The following is a 24,425-nucleotide window of genomic DNA, read 5'->3' as shown; positions in this document are numbered from 1 at the left end:
AATTTTGAACACCTCTATTGAATCTCCCCTTAGCCTTCTCTGCTGTAAGAACAATCCCAGCTTCTCCAGTCTCTCCACATAACTGAAGTCCCTCATCCCTGGAGCCATTCTGGTAAATCTCCTCTGCACCCTCTCCAAGGTCTTGACATCCTTCCTAAAGTGCGGTGTCCAGAATTAGACACAATACTCCAGCTGTGGTCTAACCGGTGATTTGTAACGGTTTAGCGTAACTTCCTTGCTTTTGCATTGAAGATCTGGAATTTCCTGACCGCGTCACTGTGAGCTGTGTGGGGCCAGAGTTACCACAGCGACTTCAGTATCAGAATGTCACTGCATCCTGTTGCATTTCCCCATCTGTTCCGTTAGTTTTTTTGTTGTTCTTCGCTGCCGATTGCTACTGATTCAATCAGACTGCACTCCTCGTCTGTTGTCTGTGTGCGTCGTGTCTGCCTGTCTGTGTTCCTGTCTGTTCCTGTCTGCGTGCGCCACAGTCCGGCCTAACGCCAGAGGGCCTCCCCCCCCCCCCCTCGGTCTGACTCCTCTGCCCTTCCCTTCAGCAGGTGGCAGCGGGAGGGATGCCCAAGAAGTTCCAGGGAGAAAACAGTAAATCAGCAGCTGCCAGGGCTCGGAAAGCGGAGCTGAAGGCAGCGGCCGATGCAAAGCGGCAGAAGGAGCTCGAAGACGCCTTCTGGAGAGATGACGACAAACACGTGGCGAGGAAAGAACAGCGGAAGGTATGTCACCTGATTCCCGTACTCCCATTGCCAGACTCAGACTTTGTATCTTTTGTTCCAGGCTGAGTATTGGATTGGTACTGAGCCCCACACGGAACAGGAAGAGCCCAGCTTCCAATCTCCGGTCTGCCCCATCAAACACTCCCAGGGCAGGTACAGCACGGGTTAGATACAGAGTAAAGCTCCCTCTACACTGTCCCATCAAACACTCCCAGGGCAGGTACAGCATAGGTTAGATACAGAGTAAAGCTCCCTCTACACTGTCCCATCAAACACTCCCAGGGCAGGTACAGCACGGGTTAGATACAGAGTAAAGCTCCCTCTACACTGTCCCATCAAACACTCCCAGGGCAGGTACAGCACGGGTTAGATACAGAGTAAAGCTCCCTCTACGCTGTCCCATCAAACACTCCCAGGGCAGGTACAGCACGGGTTAGATACAGAGTAAAGCTCCCTCTACACTGTCCCATCAAACACTCCCAGGGCAGGTACAGCACGGGTTAGATACAGAGTAAAGCTCCCTCTACACTGTCCCATCAAACACTCCCAGGGCAGGTACAGCACGGGTTAGATACAGAGTAAAGCTCCCTCTACACTGTCCCATCAAACAGTCCCAGGGCAGGTACAGCACGGGTTAGATACAGAGTAAAGCTCCCTCTACACTGTCCCATCAAACACTCCCAGGGCAGGTACAGCACGGGTTAGATACAGAGTAAAGCTCCCTCTACGCTGTCCCATCAAACACTCCCAGGGCAGGTACAGCACGGGTTAGATACAGAGTAAAGCTCCCTCTACACTGTCCCATCAAACACTCCCAGGGCAGGTTCAGCACGGGTTAGATACAGAGTAAAGCTCCCTCTACACTGTCCCATCAAACACTCCCAGGGCAGGTACAGCACGGGTTAGATACAGAGTAAAGCTCCCTCTACACTGTCCCATCAAACAGTCCCAGGGCAGGTACAGCACGGGTTAGATACAGAGTAAAGCTCCCTCTACACTGTCCCATCAATCACTCCCAGGGCAGGTACAGCATAGGTTAGATACAGAGTAAAGCTCCCTCTACACTGTCCCATCAAACACTCCCAGGGCAGGTACAGCACGGGTTAGATACAGATGGTGTGGTGCACTGTTGGAGGTGCCGCCTTTTGGATGCGACGTTAAACTGAGGCCCCGTCTGTCCTCTTGTGTGGAGGTAAAAGATCGCATGGCACTATTTTGAAGATGAGCAGGGGAGTTCTCCAAGGTGTCCTGGGCCAATATTGATCCCTCAATCAATATCACTAAAGCATTCATTCACTTGTTGTCTGCGGGATCTTGCTGTATTCCAGTTGGCTGCCATGTTTGCATTACATGGTGTCATATTTGACCCTGAAATGAGCTTCCGACCACATATCCACGGCATAACTAAGACCGCCGATTTCCACCTCCGTAACATCGCCCGTCTCCGCCCTTGCCTCAGCTCATCCGCTGCGGAAACCCTCATCCATGCCTTTGTTGCCTCTAGACTCGACTATTCCAACGCACTCCTGGCTGGCCTCCCACATTCCACCCTACGTAAACTTGAGGTGATCCAAAACTCGGCTGTCCGTGTCCTAACTCGCACCAAGTCCCGTTCGCCCATCACCCCTGTGCTCGCTGACCTACATTGGCTCCCGGTTAAGCAACGCCTCGCTTTCAAAATTCTCATCCTTGTTTTCAAATCTCTCCATGGCCTCACCCCTCCCTATCTCTGTAAGCTCCTCCAGCCCCACAAACCCCCGAGATATCTGCGCTGCTCTAGTTCTGGCCTCTTGAGTGTTAAGTCTGTGTGTTATATTGCGAATTACTACACAGACCACAAGAGTAAACTTTAACAGGTCTTTACTGGTTGAAGGTCAGGGTGGAACTGCCCAATAAATCATTACACAGCACTTATATACCGGTGTGGTCACCCCCAGTATTACAGTATACAGCAGCCAAGATAAAGTAGTGCAACTCTTAAAATAGTTCTCTTAAAGGTGGAACGGTTCTCTTAAAGGTAGAACGGTTACATACACTACAATCCTCCCTTTTTAGCTTAACAGTATATATTCCCCATTAAACATAACATACTAACATATATACACAACTTCATGTAAACACAGTTCACAGATTCAGTCTCTGAGGCTGCGCCTCCTGACTCGGTCCGGATAACGCCTCGGTGGTGTAGTAGGTTCTTGTTGCTGGGGTGACTCATCTAATAGTCCTTCACTGGACTTAACAGCTTGAACTTTCGTAACTGCAGAACCAGCATTGCTGGCTTCTAAAGGCTCGAGTACCTTGGGAAGTTTTTCTGCTTCCAGACTGATTTGGCTCAGTTCGGAGGGACCACGTGCATGACCTGGTAGGGGTGATAATGGCTCAGATGAGTCATCATCTTCATCATCATGGGACAACTCACATGAAAATACTAGATTGCTGTCCTCCTCAGTATCTACGTCCTCCAAATGTCTTATTATTTCTATTTTTGGAGCTTCAACTGTGAGTGTGGCTGTGGTCTGTGCATTACTTGATTTGCAGCTATATTCACCAGAGTCTTTGGGTGTGAGATTTGTAATGGTAAGTTCTATCACATTCTTATTTTGTTTACATTTGTATCGGTCAGAAGATTCGATTAAGCTCTGGTCTTTGTACCATCTGACCATCTTGGGAGTATATGTAAACTCACAGCTCAAAGTAGCAGAATGCTTCTCTTCCACTGTAATGTTCTGTAGTTCTTTGACTACCTTTGACGGAGGCTCTTTAATAGTCAGCCTCGCCTCAGATTTTGATTTCCCTGCGATAAACTGCAGCAAGCCGGTCATCTTACAAGTCGTTTTTTTTCAGAGTGAGACGATGAATAGTGCCACAATGCTCAATGTCCACATCTTCAGAAGCATGAAGAATTTCACCATTTAGTATCCATTTTGGAGGCTTCACGTCAGCAACTGAAAGCTCACACTCAAGAATGGCGTCACTTGGCTCTGTCACTTCCACCTCACCCATGGGTTTAATGATGGCAATTGATTGCTCTTCTACATATAACTTTGCTGTGCTTTGGTCATCTATGGCATCGCACATGTAGTTGCCTTCATCTTCAAAAGCGACATTATTAATAACGAGCTTCCTGTACACATCTTCACCCACAATCTCATATTTATTACTGGGATGAATCTCTTTGTCTTTGTAATACCACTTGACAGCAGCATTTGGCCTGAAAACCTTGCATTCGAAAATGACACGATGTTTCCCCATGCCAATCTTCTCTCTTAAGGGTTTCACAATTTTAACTGGCAATTCTTTAATTCGAAGCAAAGCTCTGGAAGTAGCGCTTTCCGCAACAAACTTGATCTCTGCAGCATCTTCAGTTTTTGCCTCTGCCACCAATTCCCTGAGTGGCTTATTACTGCTGACACTGCTCACAAAAGGGTGCTCTTTCTTCTTAGCTTTCAACTGATCGATGAATTTGACATATTCCCTTTCTTGCTCAGCTTTGATTCGTTTGGCCTCATCGCGCAGACGGTTTGTGTGTTCCTGTTCCATTTTCTCAATCAGCTGCTTCTGCTGTCTTCCCAGATTCTCCAACTCTGTGTCAAAGAACTTTTTCTTTGCATTCATCTCTTGCTCAAAACGGCGAATCATTTGTTCTAATTGCTGTTGTAGTTTGAGATTGAGTTGAGTTCGAGCCCGGTGTTCCTCAGAAATGTGCATGTCTGTAGACTGGACAGACTCAGAATTCTTTGTCAAACTATGTTGTTGTTGTTCAGTGGAATTCTGTTCTGATACTTTGTTTTCTTCTGAAGCATTTATGCACTCCTTCGTTTTTCCATCATTAGCCTGCAAGTCCATTTTAGACTTGTCTTTGGCACATGGGCTGGTCTTACCATCATCAGTTCCAGAGTCTGAGCTGATTGTCTTCACCGAGTTCTCACTCTCTGCTTTGTCCCTGTCACTGCTGCATATGCCCTCATCCAATATTCTGGACAATCGTGCAGGTTTGACATTTTTTTTCTTTCCGGAATCTACCGTTATTGCTTTTAGGGAGTGCCAGTCCATATTTATTTTCCTGATCCACTCCCGTCCCAGAAGTGGTGGACCTCCCTCAGGTAGTACATATATGTCCATTCCTTGGTGTTCCTTACCCTGGTGTACCACCTTGACTTTTATCTTTCCGATGGGGTATACTCTTTGCCCCGTGTATGTCAGCAATACTATCTTCGTATCCCGTAGGGGAATATGTGTGAATAACCTTTTGTAAACTTGCTTATTCACGACCGTCAACGCCGATCCGGTGTCCAATTCCATCTTCACGTGGACTCCTGCTATCTGCAGTGTGACCCAGATAGTTTGTCGGTCAGCTTCCTTACTCACATTGTGAATTCTCAGACTACCCAGTTCCTTGCTGTTGGAGTCTGAATCCGAATTCTGTTCATCCGAACTCTTCTCAGCCACCTTGTGTACCTTGCTGCACTTTTCCTGCGGTGACTTTTTGTTGCTGGTCTTCTTTCCTGACCGGCATACTTTAGCTATGTGACCAAGCTTGCCACATTTTCTACATTCCTGGTTTTTAAACCAGCATTGGTTCTGATCGTTTGTTGTCTTCCCACAACGATAACATTTCGTTGTACCCAAAGCCATTTGATCTACGCTGAGTACCGCTGCCTTCAGCTGCATTTCCGCAGTGCCTCTCGCTGCGGCTTCGTGCGATGCTGCAATAGAGACAGCCTTATCAAGTGTAAGATCATTCTCTTCAAGTAGCCGCTTTTGTGTTCCTTCTTTCGACAATCCGCACATGAATTTGTCTCTCAGTGCCTCTGTCAGTCCTTCCCCAAACTGACAGTATTTCGCTAGCTTACGCAGTTCAATTAAGTACTCCGCGTTGCTTTCCTCTTTCAGTTGCGTTCTCGCATAAAATTTAAATCGTTCCGCTAACATCAGCGGTGTGGGGTTCAAATGATCCTTCAGGACAGCAACAATATTAGCGAAAGTCTGATCCGCCGGTTTAGCTGGTGATAGAAGATGCTTCAATAGCCCGTATGTCTTCGCACCCATTGAGTTTAGTAAGGTTAATGCTTTATCTTCATTTGATATTTTATTTGCCTTACAATATATCTCTATGCGTTCTACATACGTGGCCCAATCTTCAACATCGGGATCGAAATCGTTGATGTTACCACGCTTAGGCATCCTCGCGATCTTCTTGAGAAACAAAAGAATTATTATTTTTTTTTTTACAAAATGGCGGTTTCCCGCGCTTGTCTTCTTCCCCCGCCTCCGAAAATGGCGGCTTCCCGCGTTTGCCTTTCTCCCCCGCTGGCTGTAATGGCGATTGCCGTATTGCTGCGTTCGCCCTCCCCCAGCGGTTTTCAAATCGTGCCTTCCAGCCCCTCTTGCAGTCCGGTCCTTTCCCCCCCGACTGCGGCTGAGTTCTCCGCGTTTTTTTTAATTTATTTTCTCCCGTGCTTACGCTGTCTCGGTCGCTGCGCCTCGTGGCCTCGGTAGCTGCCCGGCCCCTTTCACCGGTCGCGGTCGAGCTCTCTCTTGACGCTGTTGCGTCTCCCAGCCCGCTATTTTCTCCTGCGCCTTACGCTGTCCCGGTCGCTGCACCTCGCGGCCTCGGTAGCTGCCCGGCCTTTTTCACCGGTCGCGGTCGAGCTCTCTCTCGACGCTGTTGCGTCTCCCAGCCCGCTTGTAGCCCGGTCTCTCTCACCGGCTGCGTTCCCGCTTGTAGCCCGGTCTCTCACACCGGCTGCGTTCCCGCTTGTAGCCCGGTCTCTCACACCGGCTGCGTTTGCATTCACCGCGGCTTCCGTGCCTTACGCTGCCCCAGTCTCAGCGCCTCTGGCCCCGACTTCTGTCCGGCTCTTTTCCCCGGCCGTGTCGAGTTCTCCGCCCTTATCTCCTCCGTTCTTCCCTCCCCTATTTCACAGCCAACGTGGCCGACTTGCTGCTCGTCGCTGATCGGCTTACCCACCACCGTGATAGAAGGGATGATCACTGCCTGTTGCTGATGGAAGGCTTCGTGTCAGAATTCTTCCTTTGCTCTGCAGACCCGAGTCTTCTCTCAGCAGAATGATGAGGGCGGATGCCTCTTCTCGACGCCCGTTAACTGCCTTGGATGTATCTCTGCTGCAGGGTAAGATCGTACTCGTCGCCACTGTTAAGTCTGTGTGTTATATTGCGAATTACTACACAGACCACAAGAGTAAACTTTAACAGGTCTTTACTGGTTGAAGGTCAGGGCGGAACTGCCCAATAAATCATTACACAGCACTTATATACCGGTGTGGTCACCCCCGGTATTACAGTATACAGCAGCCAAGATAAAGTAGTGCAACTCTTAAAATAGTTCTCTTAAAGGTGGAATGGTTCTCTTAAAGGTAGAACGGTTACATACACTACATTGAGCATCCCCAATTTCCATCGCTCCACCATTGGCGGCCGTGCCTTCAGCTGCCTGGGCCCCGAGCTCTGGAATTCCCTCCCGAAACCTCTCCGCCTCTCTCTCCTCCTTTAAGACGTTCCTTAAAACCGACCTCTTTGACCCAGCTTTTGGTCACCTGCCCTAATTTCTCCTTATGTGGCTCGGTGTCAAATTTTTTGTCTTAAAATACTCCTGTGCAGCGCCTTGGGACCTTTTACTACGTTAAAGGTGCTATATAAATACTTCTTGTTGTTGCATAACAACAGCGACTGCACTTTGAAAGTAATTCCTTGGCTGCAATGCGCTTTGGGACATCCCAAGGCTGTGAAAGGCGCTGCTGTATTTAAATATACAAGTTCTGTCATGTCAGCTGCAGTGTATTTTTAGCGCAGGTTCTCCATGGTATACAAACACCCAGGAGGCAGCGCATCCCGAGCTCTGGTAGGCAGATGGCAGCTCAGAAAAGCCACTGCTGCGACTCTGGGCTCCCCAGTATTGTTAACTGCAGGTCAGTTTGGGCACACTTGCAGCTGCAGGTAACTGCCACCAGGTGGCAGGGCTGCTCCAAATATTGGAGGTGTTGGCAGGGAATACGAGACGCACGTACCTGCTCCTGGTTAATGCAGGAAGGAGGCTATCAAAAGTCATTATACCCACCTCCTGAATTTGCAGCGCTTTCTTTCTTGTGGGAGCTGGGTTACTGTGGATTTTTATCTCGTTGCGTGTTTGTGGGAGCTTGCTGTGCGCAAATTGGCTGCCGGGTTTCCTACATTACAACAGTGACTACAGTTCAAAAAGTACTTCATTGCCTGTGAAGCACTTTGGGACGTCCTGAGGTCGTGAAAGGCGCTATAGAAATGCAAGTCTTTCTTTTAACTATAACATTCCTACTGCTCCCCTCAGCTAACTCAGGGGATGGGACCTGTGTAGCTCAATATCTACAACAACTTGTATTTATATAGCGCCTTCAACCCAGTAAAAACGTCCCAAGGCGCTTCACAGGAGCGATTATCAAACAAAATTTGACACCGAGCCACGTAAAGTGCTATTAGGACAGGTTGGTCAAAGAGGTCGGTTTTAAGGAGCCTCTTAAAGGAGGAGAGAGAGGCGGAGAGGTTTAGGGAGGGAATTCCAGAGCTCGGGGCCCCGGCAGCTGAAGGCACGGCCGCCAATGGTGGAGCGATTAAAATCAGGGATGCGCAAGAGGCCAGAATTGAAGGGGCGCAGAGATCTCGGAGGATTGTAAGCTATGTTCCTCTCATTTTCTTTCTCGTGCATGGCCCCTTTAAAGCTGCTTCACGGCCGCGCATTGCGGTGTCCTGTCCAGCGGCGGCAGCAGCCGGGGAACGGCCTGCGCTGGACCTCCCGATCGATGTGGGGCCGGGCACCTCGGGGAACCTTGGTTGTGGGGCTGGAGGAGGTTACAGAGATAGGGAGGGGACGAGGGCAATGGAGGGATTTGAAAACAAGGATGAGATTTTTGAAATCGAGGTGCTGCTTAACCGGGAGCCAGTGTAGGTCAGCGAGCTCAGGGGGTGATGGGTGAACGGGACTGGGTGTGAGGTAGGACACGGGGCAGTGAGCACGGGGTGATGGGTGAACGGGACTCGGTGTGAGTTAGGACACGGGGCAGTGAGCACAGGGGGTGATGGGTGAACGGGACTGGGTGTGAGTTAGGACACGGGGCAGTGAGCACAGGGGGTGATGGGTGAACGGGACTGGGTGTGAGTTAGGACACGGGGCAGTGAGCACAGGGGGTGATGGGTGAACGGGACTGGGTGTGAGTTAGGACACGGGGCAGTGAGCACAGGGTGATGGGTGAACGGGACTGGGTGTGAGTTAGGACACGGGGCAGTGAGCACAGGGGGTGATGGGTGAACGGGACTGGGTGTGAGTTAGGACACGGGGCAGTGAGCACAGGGGGTGATGGGTGAACGGGGCTCGGCGCGAGTTAGGACACGGGGCAGCAGAGTTTTGGATGAGCTGAAGTTTACGGAGGGTGGAATGTGGGAAACCAGCCAGGAGTGCGTTGGAATAGTCGAGTCTGGAGGTAACAAATGCACGGATGTGGGTTTTAGCAGCGGATGAGCTGAGGCGGGGCGGAGACGGGCGATGTTACGGAGGTTACGCAGATATGTGGTTGGAAGGTCATCTGGGGGTCATATACGACACCAAGGTGGTGAACGGTCGGGTTCAGCCTCACACAGTTGCCAGGGAGAGGACTGGAGTCGGTGGTTGGGAACGGAGTTTGTGGCGGGGGGCCTTGTCCCCTGACTCTCGCTCGGATACGGTTCTACAGCGTCTTGCCTAACTGGCCATTCTTCATTAGTGAGCCAAGATGCTGAGCGGAATTGGAACATTCAACCATGAGGGGCATCGCAGCCAGGCCCCCGTCCTCTCCTCGCTCGACATACACACACCTTCCAGCAGGGTCACTGGACAGTGATCAGGAGCATGAACCCTGGCTGATTTACCCTCTCTCTCTAACCCAGGGGTCACTGGACAGTGATCAGGAGTAGGAACCCTGGCTGATGTCCCCTCTCTCTAACCCAGGGGTTACTGGACAGCGATCAGGAGCAGGAACCCTGGCTGATGTCCCCTCTCTCTAACCCAGGGGTCACTGGACAGTGATCAGGAGCAGGAACCCTGGCTGATTTACCCTCTCTCTCTAACCCAGGGGTCACTGGACAGTGATCAGGAGTAGGAACCCTGGCTGATGTCCCCTCTCTCTAACCCAGGGGTTACTGGACAGCGATCAGGAGCAGGAACCCTGGCTGATGTCCCCTCTCTCTAACCCAGGGGTCACTGGACAGTGATCAGGAGCAGGAACCCTGGCTGATTTCCCCTCTCTCTAACCCAGGGGTTACTGGACAGCGATCAGGAGCAGGAACCCTGGCTGATTTCCTCTCTCTCTAACCCAGGGGTCACTGGACAGCGATCAGGAGCAGGAACCCTGGCTGATTTCCTCTCTCTCTAACCCAGGGGTCACTGGACAGTGATCAGGAGCAGGAACCCTGGCTGATTCCCCCTCTCTCTAACCCAGGGGTCACTGGACAGTGATCAGGAGCAGGAATCCTGGCTGATTTCTCCTCTCTCTAACCCAGGGGGTCACTGGGCAGTGATCAGGAGCAGGAACCCTGGCTGATTTCCCCTCTCTCTCTAACCCAGGGGTCACTGGGCAGTGATCAGGAGCAGGAACCCTGGCTGATTCCCTCTCTAACCCAGGGGTCACTGGACAGTGATCAGGAGCAGGAATCCTGGCTGATTTCTCCTCTCTCTAACCCAGGGGTCACCGGGCAGTGATCAGGAGCACGAACCCTGGCTGATTTCCCCTCTCTCTCTAACCCAGGGGTCACTGGGCAGTGATCAGGAGCAGGAACTCTGGCTGATTCCCTCTCTCTCTAACCCAGGGGTCACTGGACAGTGATCAGGAGCAGGAATCCTGGCTGATTTCTCCTCTCTCTAACCCAGGGGTCACCGGGCAGTGATCAGGAGCAGGAACCCTGGCTGATTTCCCCTCTCTCTAACCCAGGGGTCACTGGGCAGTGATCAGGAGCAGGAACTCTGGCTGATTTCCCCTCTCTCTAACCCAGGGGTCACTGGGCAGTGATCAGGAGCAGGAACCCTGGCTGATTTCTCCTCTCTCTAACCCAGGGGTCACCGGGCAGTGATCAGGAGCAGGAACCCTGGCTGATTTCCCCTCTCTCTAACCCAGGGGTCACTGGGCAGTGATCAGGAGCAGGAACTCTGGCTGATTTCCCCTCTCTCTAACCCAGGGGTCACTGGGCAGTGATCAGGAGCAGGAACCCTGGCTGATTTCTCCTCTCTCTAACCCAGGGGTCACTGGACACTTTGGACCCAAGAAATTACAAGTATTTACAGCACAGAAACAGGCCATTCGGCCCGACTGCTCCGTGCCGGTGTTTCTGCTCCACACCAGCCTCCTCCCACCCTCTTCATCTCACCCTATCACCATATCCTTCTATTCCTTTCTCCCTCGTGTGTTTATCCAGCGTCCCCTTAAATGTATCTCTGCTATTCACCTCAACCACTCCCTGTGGGAGCGAGTTCCACATTCTCACCACTCTCTGGGTGAAGAAGTTTCTCCTGAATTCCCCATTGGATTTATTAGTGACGATCTTATATTGATGGCCCCTAGTCCTGGTCTCCCCAACAAGTGGAAACATCTCTCTACCTCTACCCTATCGAACCCCTTCATAATTTTAAAGACCTCTATCGGGTCACCCCTTAGCCTTCTCTTTTCTAGAGAAAACAGCCCAGCCTATTCAGCCTTTAAATATTTAAAGCTAGTGCACGGGTATAAAAAGCAATCAGAAAGGCGAATGGAATGTTGGCCTTTATCTCGAGGGGGCTGGAGTACAAAGGAGAGGAAGTTGTGCTTGACTTGTACAGAGCCCTGGCCTGACCCCACCTGGAGTAACTGCGTCCAGCTCTGGGCCGCGCACCTCAGGTCGGATAGATTGACCTTGGGGATGCAATGCAGATTGACCAGAACGATCCCTTCAACGGAATGGAGTCGGAGACGGACTCTTGCTGTCCTCTCTCAGGCTGAGAACCGAGAGCGGCTGTCCTCGCTCAGGCTGAGCACCGAGGGTGGAGGAGAGCGACTGTCCTCTCCCAGGCTGAGAACCGAGAGTGGAGGAGGGCGGCTGTCCTCTCAGGCTGAGACCCGAGGGTGGAGGGGAGCGGCTGTCCTCGCTCAGGCTGAGACCCGAGGGTGGAGGGGAGCGGCTGTCCTCGCTCAGGCTGAGACCCGAGGGTGGAGGGGAGCGGCTGTCCTCTCAGGCTGAGACCCGAGGGTGGAGGGGAGCGGCTGTCCTCGCTCAGGCTGAGAACCGAGGGTGGAGGGGAGCGGCTGTCCTCTCAGGCTGAGACCCGAGGGTGGAGGGGAGCGGCTGTCCTCTCAGGCTGAGACCCGAGGGTGGAGGGGAGCGGCTGTCCTCGCTCAGGCTGAGACCCGAGGGTGGAGGGGAGCGACTGTCCTCTCAGGCTGAGACCCGAGGGTGGAGGGGAGCGGCTGTCCTCGCTCAGGCTGAGACCCGAGGGTGGAGGGGAGCGACTGTCCTCGCTCAGGCTGAGACCCGAGGGTGGAGGGGAGCGGCTGTCCTCGCTCAGGCTGAGAACCGAGGGTGGAGGAGAGCGGCTGTCCTCGCTCAGGCTGAGCACCGAGGGTGGAGGGGAGCGGCTGTCCTCGCTCAGGCTGAGACCCGAGGGCGGAGGGGAGCGGCTGTCCTCGCTCAGGCTGAGAACCGAGGGTGGAGGGGAGCGGCTGTCCTCGCTCAGGCTGAGCACCGAGGGCGGAGGGGAGCGGCTGTCCTCGCTCAGGCTGAGAACCGAGGGTGGAGGGGAGCGGCTGTCCTCGCTCAGGCTGAGCACCGAGGGCGGAGGGGAGCGGCTGTCCTCGCTCAGACTGAGCACCGAGGGTGGAGGAGAGCGGCTGTCCTCGCTCAGGCTGAGACCCGAGGGTGGAGGGGAGCGGCTGTCCTCTCTCAGGCTGAGACCCGAGGGTGGAGGGGAGCGGCTGTCCTCGCTCAGGCTGAGACCCGAGGGTGGAGGAGAGCGACTGTCCTTGCTCAGGCTGAGAACCGAGGGTGGAGGGGAGCGACTGTCCTCTCAGGCTGAGAACCGAGGGTGGAGGGGAGCGACTGTCCACTCAGGCTGAGACCCGAGGGTGGAGGGGAGCGACTGTCCTCGCTCAGACTGAGAACCGAGGGTGGAGGAGAGCGGCTGTCCTCGCTCAGGCTGAGACCCGAGGGTGGAGGAGAGCGGCTGTCCTCGCTCAGGCTGAGACCCGAGGGCGGAGGGGAGCGGCTGTCCTCTCAGGCTGAGACCCGAGGGCGGAGGAGAGCGGCTGTCCTCTCAGGCTGAGCACCGAGGGTGGAGGGGAGCGGCTGTCCTCTCAGGCTGAGCACCGAGGGTGGAGGAGAGCGGCTGTCCTCTCAGGCTGAGCACCGAGGGTGGAGGAGAGCGGCTGTCCTCGCTCAGGCTGAGACCCGAGGGCGGAGGGGAGCGACTGTCCTCGCTCAGGCTGAGACCCGAGGGCGGAGGGGAGCGACTGTCCTCGCTCAGGCTGAGAACCGAGGGTGGAGGGGAGCGGCTGTCCTCTCAGGCTGAGCACCGAGGGCAGAGGGGAGTGGCTGTCCTCGCTCAGACTGAGCACCGAGGGTGGAGGAGAGCGGCTGTCCTCGCTCAGGCTGAGACCCGAGGGTGGAGGAGAGCGGCTGTCCTCGCTCCGGCTGAGACCCGAGGGTGGAGGGGAGCGGCTGTCCTTGCTCAGGCTGAGACCCGAGGGCGGAGGGGAGCGGCTGTCCTCTCTCAGGCTGAGACCCGAGGGTGGAGGGGAGCGGCTGTCCTCGCTCAGGCTGAGACCCGAGAGCGGAGGGGAGCGACTGTCCTTGCTCAGGCTGAGAACCGAGGGTGGAGGGGAGCGACTGTCCTCTCAGGCTGAGAACCGAGGGTGGAGGGGAGCGACTGTCCACTCAGGCTGAGACCCGAGGGTGGAGGGGAGCGGCTGTCCTCGCTCAGACTGAGAACCGAGGGTGGAGGAGAGCGGCTGTCCTCGCTCAGGCTGAGACCCGAGGGTGGAGGAGAGCGGCTGTCCTCGCTCAGGCTGAGACCCGAGGGCGGAGGAGAGCGACTGTCCTTGCTCAGGCTGAGACCCGAGGGCGGAGGAGAGCGGCTGTCCTCGCTCAGGCTGAGACCCGAGGGTGGAGGAGAGCGGCTGTCCTCGCTCAGGCTGAGACCCGAGGGCGGAGGGGAGCGGCTGTCCTCGCTCAGGCTGAGACCCGAGGGCGGAGGAGAGCGGCTGTCCTCGCTCAGGCTGAGCACCGAGGGTGGAGGGGAGCGGCTGTCCTCGCTCAGGCTGAGCACCGAGGGTGGAGGGGAGCGACTGTCCTCTCAGGCTGAGAACCGAGGGGAGCGGCTGACCCACCGAGCGCGATGCAGCACAGGCTGGCTCCATGTTACGTTAAGCAGCCATTGCCACGCCTGAATTTTTCAGCAGGCTGCCCCCTTCTGCCCCTTGTTATACTAACGAGCTTTGACCAGCGCTTTTCCTTAATCACTCCAGAGCCTTGGGTTTTAAGAAGCGATGAATCCAAGAGGCGAGTCTCGTGTTACGTCCAACTTTGTGTGCAACTGATCCTTCCCTTCATGAATATACAATGCAGATTCCAACAAACCCTCTCCACGTTCCCTCTTCACCAAATTAAAAAGGTGCAATCTAACCCAGACTGGGCACTCTGCCCTTCTACAGTCACTGAACCATCCTCAGGCACCACGTCCCTGCTTCTTGCTCCCTCCCTGCCCCCCCCATCCCACCAGAAACCCCCCACCACCACCGAGTTAAGATTCACCCTGGAAATATCCAGCCCCAGTTTGTATTTTAAGAAAGACTTGCATTTCTATAGCGCCTTTCACCACCTCCTGACGTCCCAAAGCGCTTCACAGCCAATGAAGCACTATTTGAAGTGTGGTCACTGTTGTAATGTGGGAAACGCGGCAGCCAATTTGCGCACAGCAAGCTCCCACAAACAGCAATGTGATAATGGCCAGATAATCTGTTTTTTGGTGATGTTGGTTGAGGGATAAATATTGGCCCGGGACACCGGGGAGAACTCCCCTGCTCTTCTTCAAAAATAGTGGCCGTGGGATCTTTTACGTCCACCCGAGAGAGCAGACGGGGCCTCGGTTTAACGTCTCTTTCAAAAGACGGCCCCTCCGACAGTGCAGTGCTCCCTCAGTACAGCCCCTCTGACAGTGCAGCACTCCCACAGTACAGCCCCTCCGACAGTGCAGTGCTCCCTCAGTACTGCCCCTCTGACAGTGCAGCACTCCCACAGTACAGCCCCTCCGACAGTGCAGCACTCCCACAGTACTGCCCCTCCGACAGTGCAGCGCTCCCACAGTACTGCCCCTCCGACAGTGCAGCGCTCCCACAGTACTGCCCCTCCGACAGTGCAGCGCTCCCACAGTACTGCCCCTCCGACAGTGCAGCACTCCCACAGTACAGCCCCTCCGACAGTGCAGCACTCCCACAGTACTGCACTAGGAGTGTCGGCCTGGGCTCAGGTCCCTGGAGTGGGGCTCGCACCCACGACCAACTGACTGGGAGGTGAGAGTGCTGCCCACTGAGCCAAGCTGACACTCAGAAGTATGCAGGGCAATAAATACCCTTGGAAGGGTAGAGAGAAAGAGTTCTAGAGAGGGCATTGGAAGGGCTGGATGGCACAGTGCGTTAGTCATTGACCTCTGACCTCCATGTCCCGAGCTCCAGTCCAGCCCACACTGCTGTTATGAAATGTCTTTTCATTCGCTGGCTGTAAGGGCTCAACATGAAATGCACTGGACAGTCTCAATCAATGACGTCGTTCCCATGCACAAGAATGACCCTAATTTAGCACCAAGTGTCAATCTTGCTTGGAGAGACTGAGGTGGGGCTGGTGTCCAAGGTGCCAAATGTCTCCCAATTGCACTTGGGAGCTGCTCCTTTCAGACTGGCACTGAGGCACATTGAGGGAGCTTTACTCTGTATCTAACCCGTGCTGTACCTACCCTGGGAGTGTTTGATGGGGACAGTGTAGAGGGAGCTTTACTCTGTATCTAACCCGTGCTGTACCTGCCCTGGGAGTGTTTGATGGGACAGTGTAGAGGGAGCTTTACTCTGTATCTAACCTGTGCTGTACCTGCCCTGGGAGTGTTTGATGGGACAGTGTAGAGGGAGCTTTACTCTGTATCTAACCCGTGCTGTACCTGCCCTGGGAGTGTTTGATGGGACAGTGTAGAGGGAGCTTTACTCTGTATCTAACCTGTGCTGTACCTGCCCTGGGAGTGTTTGATGGGACAGTGTAGAGGGAGCTTTACTCTGTATCTAACCTGTGCTGTACCTGCCCTGGGAGTGTTTGATGCTGACACTGGGTGCCAGAGATGGAAAGTATTCCATTCCCAGCACTGACATCCCTCACCTTGATGAGTGGAAACAAAAATCAAAGCAGACCCGAGGTGCTTCGTGAGGGAGAGGGCTTTAGGAGCCCTGTTTTTCATTTAAAGTATTACATAGTATTTACAGCACAGAAACAGGCCAGGAATCCTGGCTGATTTCTCCTCTCTCTAACCCAGGGGTCACTGGGCAGTGATCAGGAGCAGGAACCCTGGCTGATTCCCCCTCTCTCTAACCCAGGGGTCACTGGACACTTTGGACCCAAGAAATTACAAGTATTTACAGCACAGAAACAGGCCATTCGGCCCGACTGCTCCGTGCCGGTGTTTCTGCTCCACACGAGCCTCCTCCCGCCCTCTTCCTCTCACCCCATCAGCATATCCTATTCCTTTCTCCCTCGTATGTTTATCTAGTTTCCCCTTCAATGCATCGATACTATTCGCCTCAACCACTCCCTGTGGTAGCGAGTTCCACGTTCTCACCACTCTCTGGGTAAAGACGTTTCTCCGGAATTCCCTGTTGGATTTATTAGTGACTATCTTATATTTATAGCCCCTGGTTCTGGTCTCCCCCACAAGTGGAAACATCTTCTCTACGTCTATCTTAAATAAGATCAACATGCTGATTTATTTTGATTCTTTCTTTCTGCCTTTGTCGCTCAGTGTTGTTTGCAGTTTTAAGACCACCTGACCGCCCCAGCGAGCCCCCAGGTCACGTGAGGCATGGGGTCAAGTTACCTTTGCCCCGTGCGTTGACCTCTTGCCCTCTGCTGCTGCGCAGCCCGTTGCCTTGTTGCCCGATTGGAGTTTTGACCTTTCCCCTTTGGCCTCCGGTCACAGGTCGAGAAGGAGAAGAGGCGAGTGGAACTGCTGGAACGTAAGAAGGAAACACAGCGGCTCCTGGACGAGGAGGGATCCAGCGAGAAACTGAAAGCCTCAGGGCCGGTGACGCCAGCCAAGATAACCCGAGCTCAGATCGAGGAGACGATTAAAAAGGAGAATGTGGGGCAAAGCACAGAGGAAGGAAAAGGTATGTCGGCAGCGCTTTGGATTGAACCTGCGACGCACGCTCGGCAGTGGGTTTGGCAGTCTCTTTCTGGGGCAGTTACGACACGGTCAGTCAAGCTATCGAGCTCCACCTGAGCCTACGTTGGCTCCCTGTTCCCGAACGCCTCCATTATAAAATCTCTGTAACCTCCTCCGCCCCACAACCCTCCGAGATCTCTGCGCTCCTCCAATTCTGGCCTCTTGCGCATCCCCCGATTTCCATCGCTCCACCATTGGCGGCCACACCTTCAGCTACCTGGGCCCTGAGCTCTGGAATTCCCTCCCTAAACCTCTCCGCCTCTCCACCTTGCTCGCATCCTTTATGACCCTCCTTGAAGCCCCACTCTTTTGACCCAAGCATTTGGTCACCTGTCCCATTGTCTCTTTATGTGGCTCGCTGTCAAATTTTGTTTTGATAACGCTCCTGTGAAGCGCCTTGGGACGTTTTACTACATTTAAGGTGCTATATAAATGCACGTTGTTGTTTAGCCGCTTGGTTCAGTGCCGTCCTCGTGCCTGGACTCAGTCTGGGTGGATTTGAGTTCAGGTCCCAGAGTTGACGAACCACTGTGTAGCTCGTAGCATCATCTGGTCCCCCATCAGAGGGAGCTTCACCGCCTCTGTCTGGCCTGATGTATCTCAGTGCCAGCGACTAGATCTCCTTTCATAGTGAATGGCTTATCGAGCTGTCCCAACTTTCTGATGAGACAGGGTGTATTTACGAGCATGTCTCCAGAACCACGACAGGAACACAGTCCCCGGGATTCCTCCAACGATTGCACTCAGCATATCTCTGAAAACGACAGACAAAGCTGGATAGAGGAGCTAGCCTGAGGAGAATAGAGGGAGCTTTACTCTGTATCTAACCCCGTGCTGTACCTGACCCGGGAGTGTTTGATGGGACAGTGTAGAGGGAGCTTTACTCTGTATCTAACCCGTGCTGTACCTGCCCTGGGTTTGTTTGATGGGACAGTGTAGAGGGAGCTTTACTCTGTATCTAACCCGTGCTGTACCTGCCCTGGGAGTGTTTGATGGGACAGTGTAGAGGGAGCTTTACTCTGTATCTAACCCGTGCTGTACCTGCCCTGGGAGTGTTTGATGGGACAGTGTAGAGGGAGCTTTACTCTGTATCTAACCCATGCTGTACCTGCCCTGGGAGTGTTTGATGGGACAGTGTAGAGGGAGCTTTACTCTGTATCTAACCCGTGCTGTACCTGCCCTGGGAGTGTTTGATGGGGACAGTGTAGAGGGAGCTTTACTCTGTATCTAACCCCGTGCTGTACCTGCCCTGGGAGTGTTTGATGGGACAGTGTAGAGGGAGCTTTACTCTGTATCTAACCCGTGCTGTACCTGCCCCGGGAGTGTTTGATGGGACATGGAGTGTTTTCCTAGCATGAACATCCCTCACCATGATCAACAGAAAATTAACTCATACGGTGAAGGAGGAGAGGGGATTTTGTGCCGTAGACAGGGTTTCATTGTTGGAATGTGTTGATTGTTGGAATGCAGAGAAACAGTTGAGCCACCTGGAGATGCCACTGGAGGAGAACATTAACCGCATTGTACCCGACGAGGGCGATGTCGATGCCAGGACCATCGAGGATGCCATCGCTGCCCTGAGGTGAGTGGATCGACGCCGGTCTGTGTGTCGCGTGAATTAGATCAGGGTCTGCAATCTCTATCATGGCTTCCTGCTCTACATCGGGTAAGTGAGGAAAGGAGTGGGAGAGGAAAGCGGATCGGACGGAGCCTCAAACAGCTCGTCAGGCAGACGAAGCTCGGAGGTTTTGGGACGGGGAAAAGGTCATTAGTCCCAACCGGCCTGTCTCAGTCTCACAGATTAACCCCACCACCTCCCCATATCCCCCAACCCCACCTTCTCCCCGTATCCCTCAACCCCACCTTCTCCCCGTATCCCCCAACCCCACCTTCTCCCTGTATCCCCCAACCCCACCTTCTCCCCGTATCCCTCAACCCCACCTTCTCCCCATATCCCAACCCCACCTTCTCCCTGTATCCCCCCAACCCCACCTTCTCCGCATATCCCCAACCCCACCTTCTCCCCGTATCCCCCAACCCCACCTTCTCCGCATATCCCCAACCCCACCTTCTCCCCGTATCCCCCAACCCCACCTTCTCCGCATATCCCTCAACCCCACCTTCTCCCCATATCCCAACCCCACCTTCTCCCTGTATCCCCCAACCCCACCTTCTCCCTGTATCCCCCAACCCCACCTTCTCCCTGTATCCCCCAACCCCACCTTCTCCGCATATCCCCAACCCCACCTTCTCCCCATATCCCTCAACCCCACCTTCTCTGCATATCCCTCAACCCCACCTTCTCCCCGTATCCCCCAACCCCACCTTCTCTGCATATCCCTCAACCCCACCTTCTCCCCGTATCCCCCAACCCCACCTTCTCCCCGTATCCCCCAACCCCACCTTCTCCCCGTATCCCCCAACCCCACCTTCTCCCCATATCCCTCAACCCCACCTTCTCCCCGTATCCCCCAACCCCACCTTCTCTGCATATCCCCCAACCCCACCTTCTCCCCGTATCCCTCAACCCCACCTTCTCCCCGTATCCCCCAACCCCACCTTCTCCCCATATTCCTCCACCCAACCTTCTCACCGTCTCCCCAAATGCCCCAATCCCGACTCCCCAGAAACATGTGTAATTGTCTCCTGACCCTATTCACAGCCCTTCCCTGGGAACCGAATCCACAGCTGAAGTCTCCAGTGAGTGGAAAGGTTCTGCCCATCCCCGCCCTCCTCCTGTTTATCCTGAGCCCCTACCAATCTGAGCAATTTTCAGGAGTAGTGAGTTCCCTCTCCGCCTGCGCCCAGATGGAGCGCAGTCAGTGTGTGAAGCTCCCCTCTGTTTAGTCACTCGCTCCGAGAGTGCACTGCAGACTGAACCCTCTCCCATCGTACAGCAATACGACTGATTTCAATGTCCATCGCCCACGGGAGTGTGATATATGTAGAAGGACGGGGGGAATCCGTCACTCCACATTTGGTGACGTATACATATACAGCCATGTGAATCGTGACTAGCCCAGCAGTGTGACTCCTGGCTTACAGCTAATGGAGTTTCAGCCACGTGACTAGGAGTTAATCACCCATGTTCAGGCTGCAATCACCTGAATCATACGATGCATTATTATATCCATCAACTGAATTAATGAGGCTGATTTGAATGTTTTGAAGTGTCATTTTATTCACCTGTAAATTTTAACTCTCGGAATACGACAGACCCGATGGTGACACAGACCTCAACGGGTAGTTTTCAATCTCTGCTAACCGAGTGATGTCTAATTTAGTGTATTGGTGTCAATCGGTTAGAAAACAAATCATACTTAAGATAATTCATCTCTTGCTCCGAACTAATCCCTGCTATCGACGCCAGCGACAGACCTGTACCCACCAGTACTGTACCCCAGTGTTATACAGTGACAGACCTGTACCCACCAGTACTGTACCCCAGTGTTATACAGCGACAGACCTGTACCCACCAGTAGTGTACCCCAGTGTTACACAGTGACAGACCTGTACCCACCAGTACTGTACCCCGTGTTATACAGTGACAGACCTGTACCCACCAGCACTGTACCCCAGTGTTATACAGTGACAGACCTGTACCCCAGTGTTATACACCATCAGACCTGTACCCACCAGTACTGTACCCCAGTGTTATACAGTGACAGACCTGTACCCACCAGTACTGTACCCCAGTGTTATACAGTGACAGACCTGTACCCACCAGTACTGTACCCCAGTTTTATACAGCGACAGACCTGTGCCTACCAGTACTGTACCCGTGTTATACAGTAGCAGACCTGTACCTGCCAGTACTGTACCCCACTGTTATACAGTGACAGACCTGTACCCACCAGTACTGTATCCCAATGTTATACAGTGACAGACCTGTACCCACCAGTACTGTACCCTTGTGTTATACAGTGAGAAACCTGTACCCACCAGTACTCACAGAATCACAGAATCACAGAAACCCCACAGTGCAGATAGAGGCCATTTTGGCCCATCGAGCCTGCACCGACACATATCCCACCCGATCCCCGTAACCCCTACACCAACACATATCCCACCATATGTACCCCAATGTTATACAGTGACAGACCTGTATCCACCAGTACTGTACCCTTGTGTTACAGTGACAGACCTGTATCCACCAGTACTGTACCCTTGTGTTATACAGCGAGAGACCTGTACCCACCAGTACTGTACATAGAAACATAGAAGATAGGAGCCGGAGTCGGCCATTCGGCCCCTCGAGCCTGTTCTGCCATTTAATGAGATCATGGCTGATCATCCAAATTCAGTACCCTGTCCCTGCTTTCTCCCCATATCCCTTGATCCCTTTAGCCTTAAGAAATATATTTAACTCCTTCTTGAATATATTTAATAAGTTGGCCTCAACTGCCTTCTGTGGTAGAGAATTCCACAGGTTCACCACTCTCTGGGTGAAGAAATTCCTCCTCATCTCTGTCCTAAGTGGCTTACCCTTTATCCTTAGACTGTGACCCCTGGTTCTGGACTCCCCTGCCATCGGGAACATCCTTCCTGCATCTAGTCTGTCTAGTCCTGTTAGAATTTTATAAGTTTCAATGAGATCCCCTCTCATTCTTCTAAACTCTAGCGAATATAAGCCTATTCGACCCAATCTCTCCTCATACGTCGGGCTTACCGGTCTATAATTCCCCGTTTTTTTCTCTACCACCTTTTTTAAATCGTGGAGTTACATTAGTTACCCTCCAATCCATGGGAACTATTCCAGAGTCTATAGAATTTTGGAAGATTCTTGCCAATTATCTTCAATCTGGTCAGACCACACCTGGAGCACTGTGAGCAGTTCTGGGCACCACACCTTAGGAAGGATATATTGGCCTTGGAGGGAGTGCAGCGTAGGTTTACCAGAATAATACCCGGACTCCAAGGGTTAAGTTACGAGGAGAGATTACACAAACTGGGGTTGTATTCCCTGGAATTTAGAAGGTTAAGGGGTGATCTGATCGAAGTTTTCAGGATATTAAGGGGAACAGACAGGGTAGAGAGAGAGAAACTATTTCCGCTGGTTGGGGAGTCTAGGACTAGGGGGCAGAGTCTAAAAATTAGAGCCAGACCTTTCAGGAGTGAAATTAGGAAACGTTTCTACACACAAAGGGTGATCGAAGTTTGGAACTGTCTTCCGCAAACAGCAATTGATGCTCGATCAATTGTTAATTTTAAATCAGAGATTGATAGCTTCTTGTTAACCAAAAGTATTAAGGGATATGGGCCAAAGGCGGGTAGATGGAGTTAGATCACAGATCAGCCATGGTCTCATTGAATGGCAGAACAGGCTCGAGGGGCTGAATGGCCTCCTCCTGTTCCTATGTTCCCTATCTGTGCCCTCTGGTTACCGACCCTCCTGCCACTGGAAACAGTTTCTCCTTATTTACTCCATCAAAACCCTTCATGATTTTGAAAACCTCTATTAAATCTCCCCTTAACCTTCTCTGCTCTAAGGAGAACAATCCCAGCTTCTCCAGTCTCTCCACACAACTGAAGCCCCGCATCCCTGGTTCCATCCTGGTAAAGCGCCTCCGCACCCTCTCAATACTCCAGCTGAAGCCTAACCAGTGTTTTGTAAAGGTTTCGCATAACTTTCTTGCTGTTGTGCTCTATTCCTCTATTAATAAAGCCCAAGATCCCATCTGCTTTTTTAACAGCCTTCTCAACTTGTTCCGCCACCTTCAGAGATTTGTGTACATCCCCCCCCAGGTCTCTCTGTTCCTGCACCCCCTTTAAAATTACACCATTTCGTTTACATTGTGTCTCCTCATTCTTCCTATCAAAATATATCACTTCACACTTCTCTGCATTAAATTTCATCTTCCCATTTCACCAGTCTGTCTCTGTCCTCCTAAAGTCTGTGACTTTCCTCCTCCCGTAATCCCAGTGACAACACTGTGGAATTGGAGGCCAGATTTCCCAATTCTGCGCTCACTAGTCTGAGATTTTCCAGCGCAGTAAATGGTTCGAGGGAAAAGTAGTGAGCGGTAAGCCTCAGACACGGACTGTAGCAGCACAGTGTTGGCTGATACTCTGTGGCTGATTAATAACAAACCTCTCACACTCGCATACACTCACAGACGTGCACATCACTCTCGCATTCAGACATGCACTCTCACACACTCATACTTTCTCACACACACATACTTTCTCACATACGCACGCGCGCTCACTCTCGCACGGCGCTCACTCTCGCACGGCGCTCACTCTCGCACGCGCGCTCCGTCTCGCGCGCATGCTCCGTCTCGCGTACGCGCTCTCTCTCGCGCACACTCTCTCGCTCTTGCACACGCACACTCTCGGAGCGAAGTGAAGGGTATTTATTGTTGCCGCTCTGGTTTCAGCACGGGCGAGAGCCTGGATCATCACCCTGAGCGGCGGTTGCGTGCCGCCTTCACTGCCTACGAAGAGGCAAACCTGCCGCGGCTGAAGATGGAGAACCCCAACATGCGCTTATCTCAGCTCAAGCAGATGCTGAAGAAGGAGTGGATGAAGTCGCCCGAGAACCCCTTGAACCAGCGCCATGGGGCCTACAACACTAAGTAGGAGCGAGTGAGCCCGAGAGAAAACCGTCTCTTGTGAACTTTAACCTAAGCGTGAACTTCAACCCGGTAACGTGAGCGTGATATCAATTTGGCATCGTCATTTTAAAAAAAGCACACAGCACAGAATAAAATAAACTGCATCACGACCCTCGATAGGTGTGGAGTATTGCACAGTGGCTGAGCTTCCCTTTACCCAGCAGTTAACAGCCCTGACAACCTTAGCTGCTGGTTACCCTGCCCCCCTCCCCCCTCCCCCCTCCCTCCTCCCTCCTCCCCCCTCCCTCCTCCCCCCTCCCTCCTCCCTCCTCCCCCCTCCCCCCTCCCTCCTCCCCCTCCCTCCTCCCTCCTCCCTCCTCCCCCCTCCCTCCTCCCTCCTCCCCCCTCCCCCCTCCCCCCTCCCTCCTCCCTCCCCCCTCCCTCCTCCCTCCTCCCTCCTCCCTCCTCCCTCCCCCCTTCCACTCCCCTCCCCTCCTTGCCCCTCACACCCCGCACCACAAACAGCGACACTGGTTTCAGATCCAGCAGGATTTTCCTCGGCAAAGTGCACGTTAAAGTCACCGAACCCGCCCGGAGACCACTCGCACTCTCTCAGTCGAGGGCCCGGGGGGGCGAGGGGGTGAAGGAGGGTTGGTGAAGGAGGAGTGG

At 53.2% G+C, this 24,425-nt stretch overlaps 1 protein-coding gene across 3 annotated transcripts in view; it reads left to right on the top strand.

The window, feature by feature from the left end:
- Positions 1 to 23,931, top strand: part of ccdc124 (coiled-coil domain containing 124) — a 58,298-nt gene extending 34,367 nt beyond the window's left edge. For 2 of the 3 annotated variants that reach the window (XM_086004369.1, XM_086004370.1), the window contains exons 2-5: positions 561 to 734; positions 16,954 to 17,143; positions 18,670 to 18,781; positions 23,580 to 23,931. In XM_086004369.1, coding sequence (XP_085860495.1) covers positions 576 to 734; positions 16,954 to 17,143; positions 18,670 to 18,781; positions 23,580 to 23,781 — 663 coding nt within the window. In that variant the 5' untranslated portion in view covers positions 561 to 575 and the 3' untranslated portion in view covers positions 23,782 to 23,931. Of the gene's footprint in view, positions 1 to 557; positions 735 to 16,953; positions 17,144 to 18,669; positions 18,782 to 23,579 lie in introns of all 3 variants that reach the window. The other variant, XM_086004368.1, reaches the window with a different exon arrangement.
- Positions 23,932 to 24,425: the final 494 nt, after the last annotated feature.

The sequence above is a fragment of the Somniosus microcephalus genome, chromosome 13, assembly GCF_052327205.1.
Source record: "Somniosus microcephalus isolate GS21.2 chromosome 13, FLI_Smic_1.0, whole genome shotgun sequence".
Taxonomy (NCBI): Eukaryota; Metazoa; Chordata; class Chondrichthyes; order Squaliformes; family Somniosidae; genus Somniosus; species Somniosus microcephalus.
This window is presented reverse-complemented; position numbering and strand designations above follow the sequence as displayed.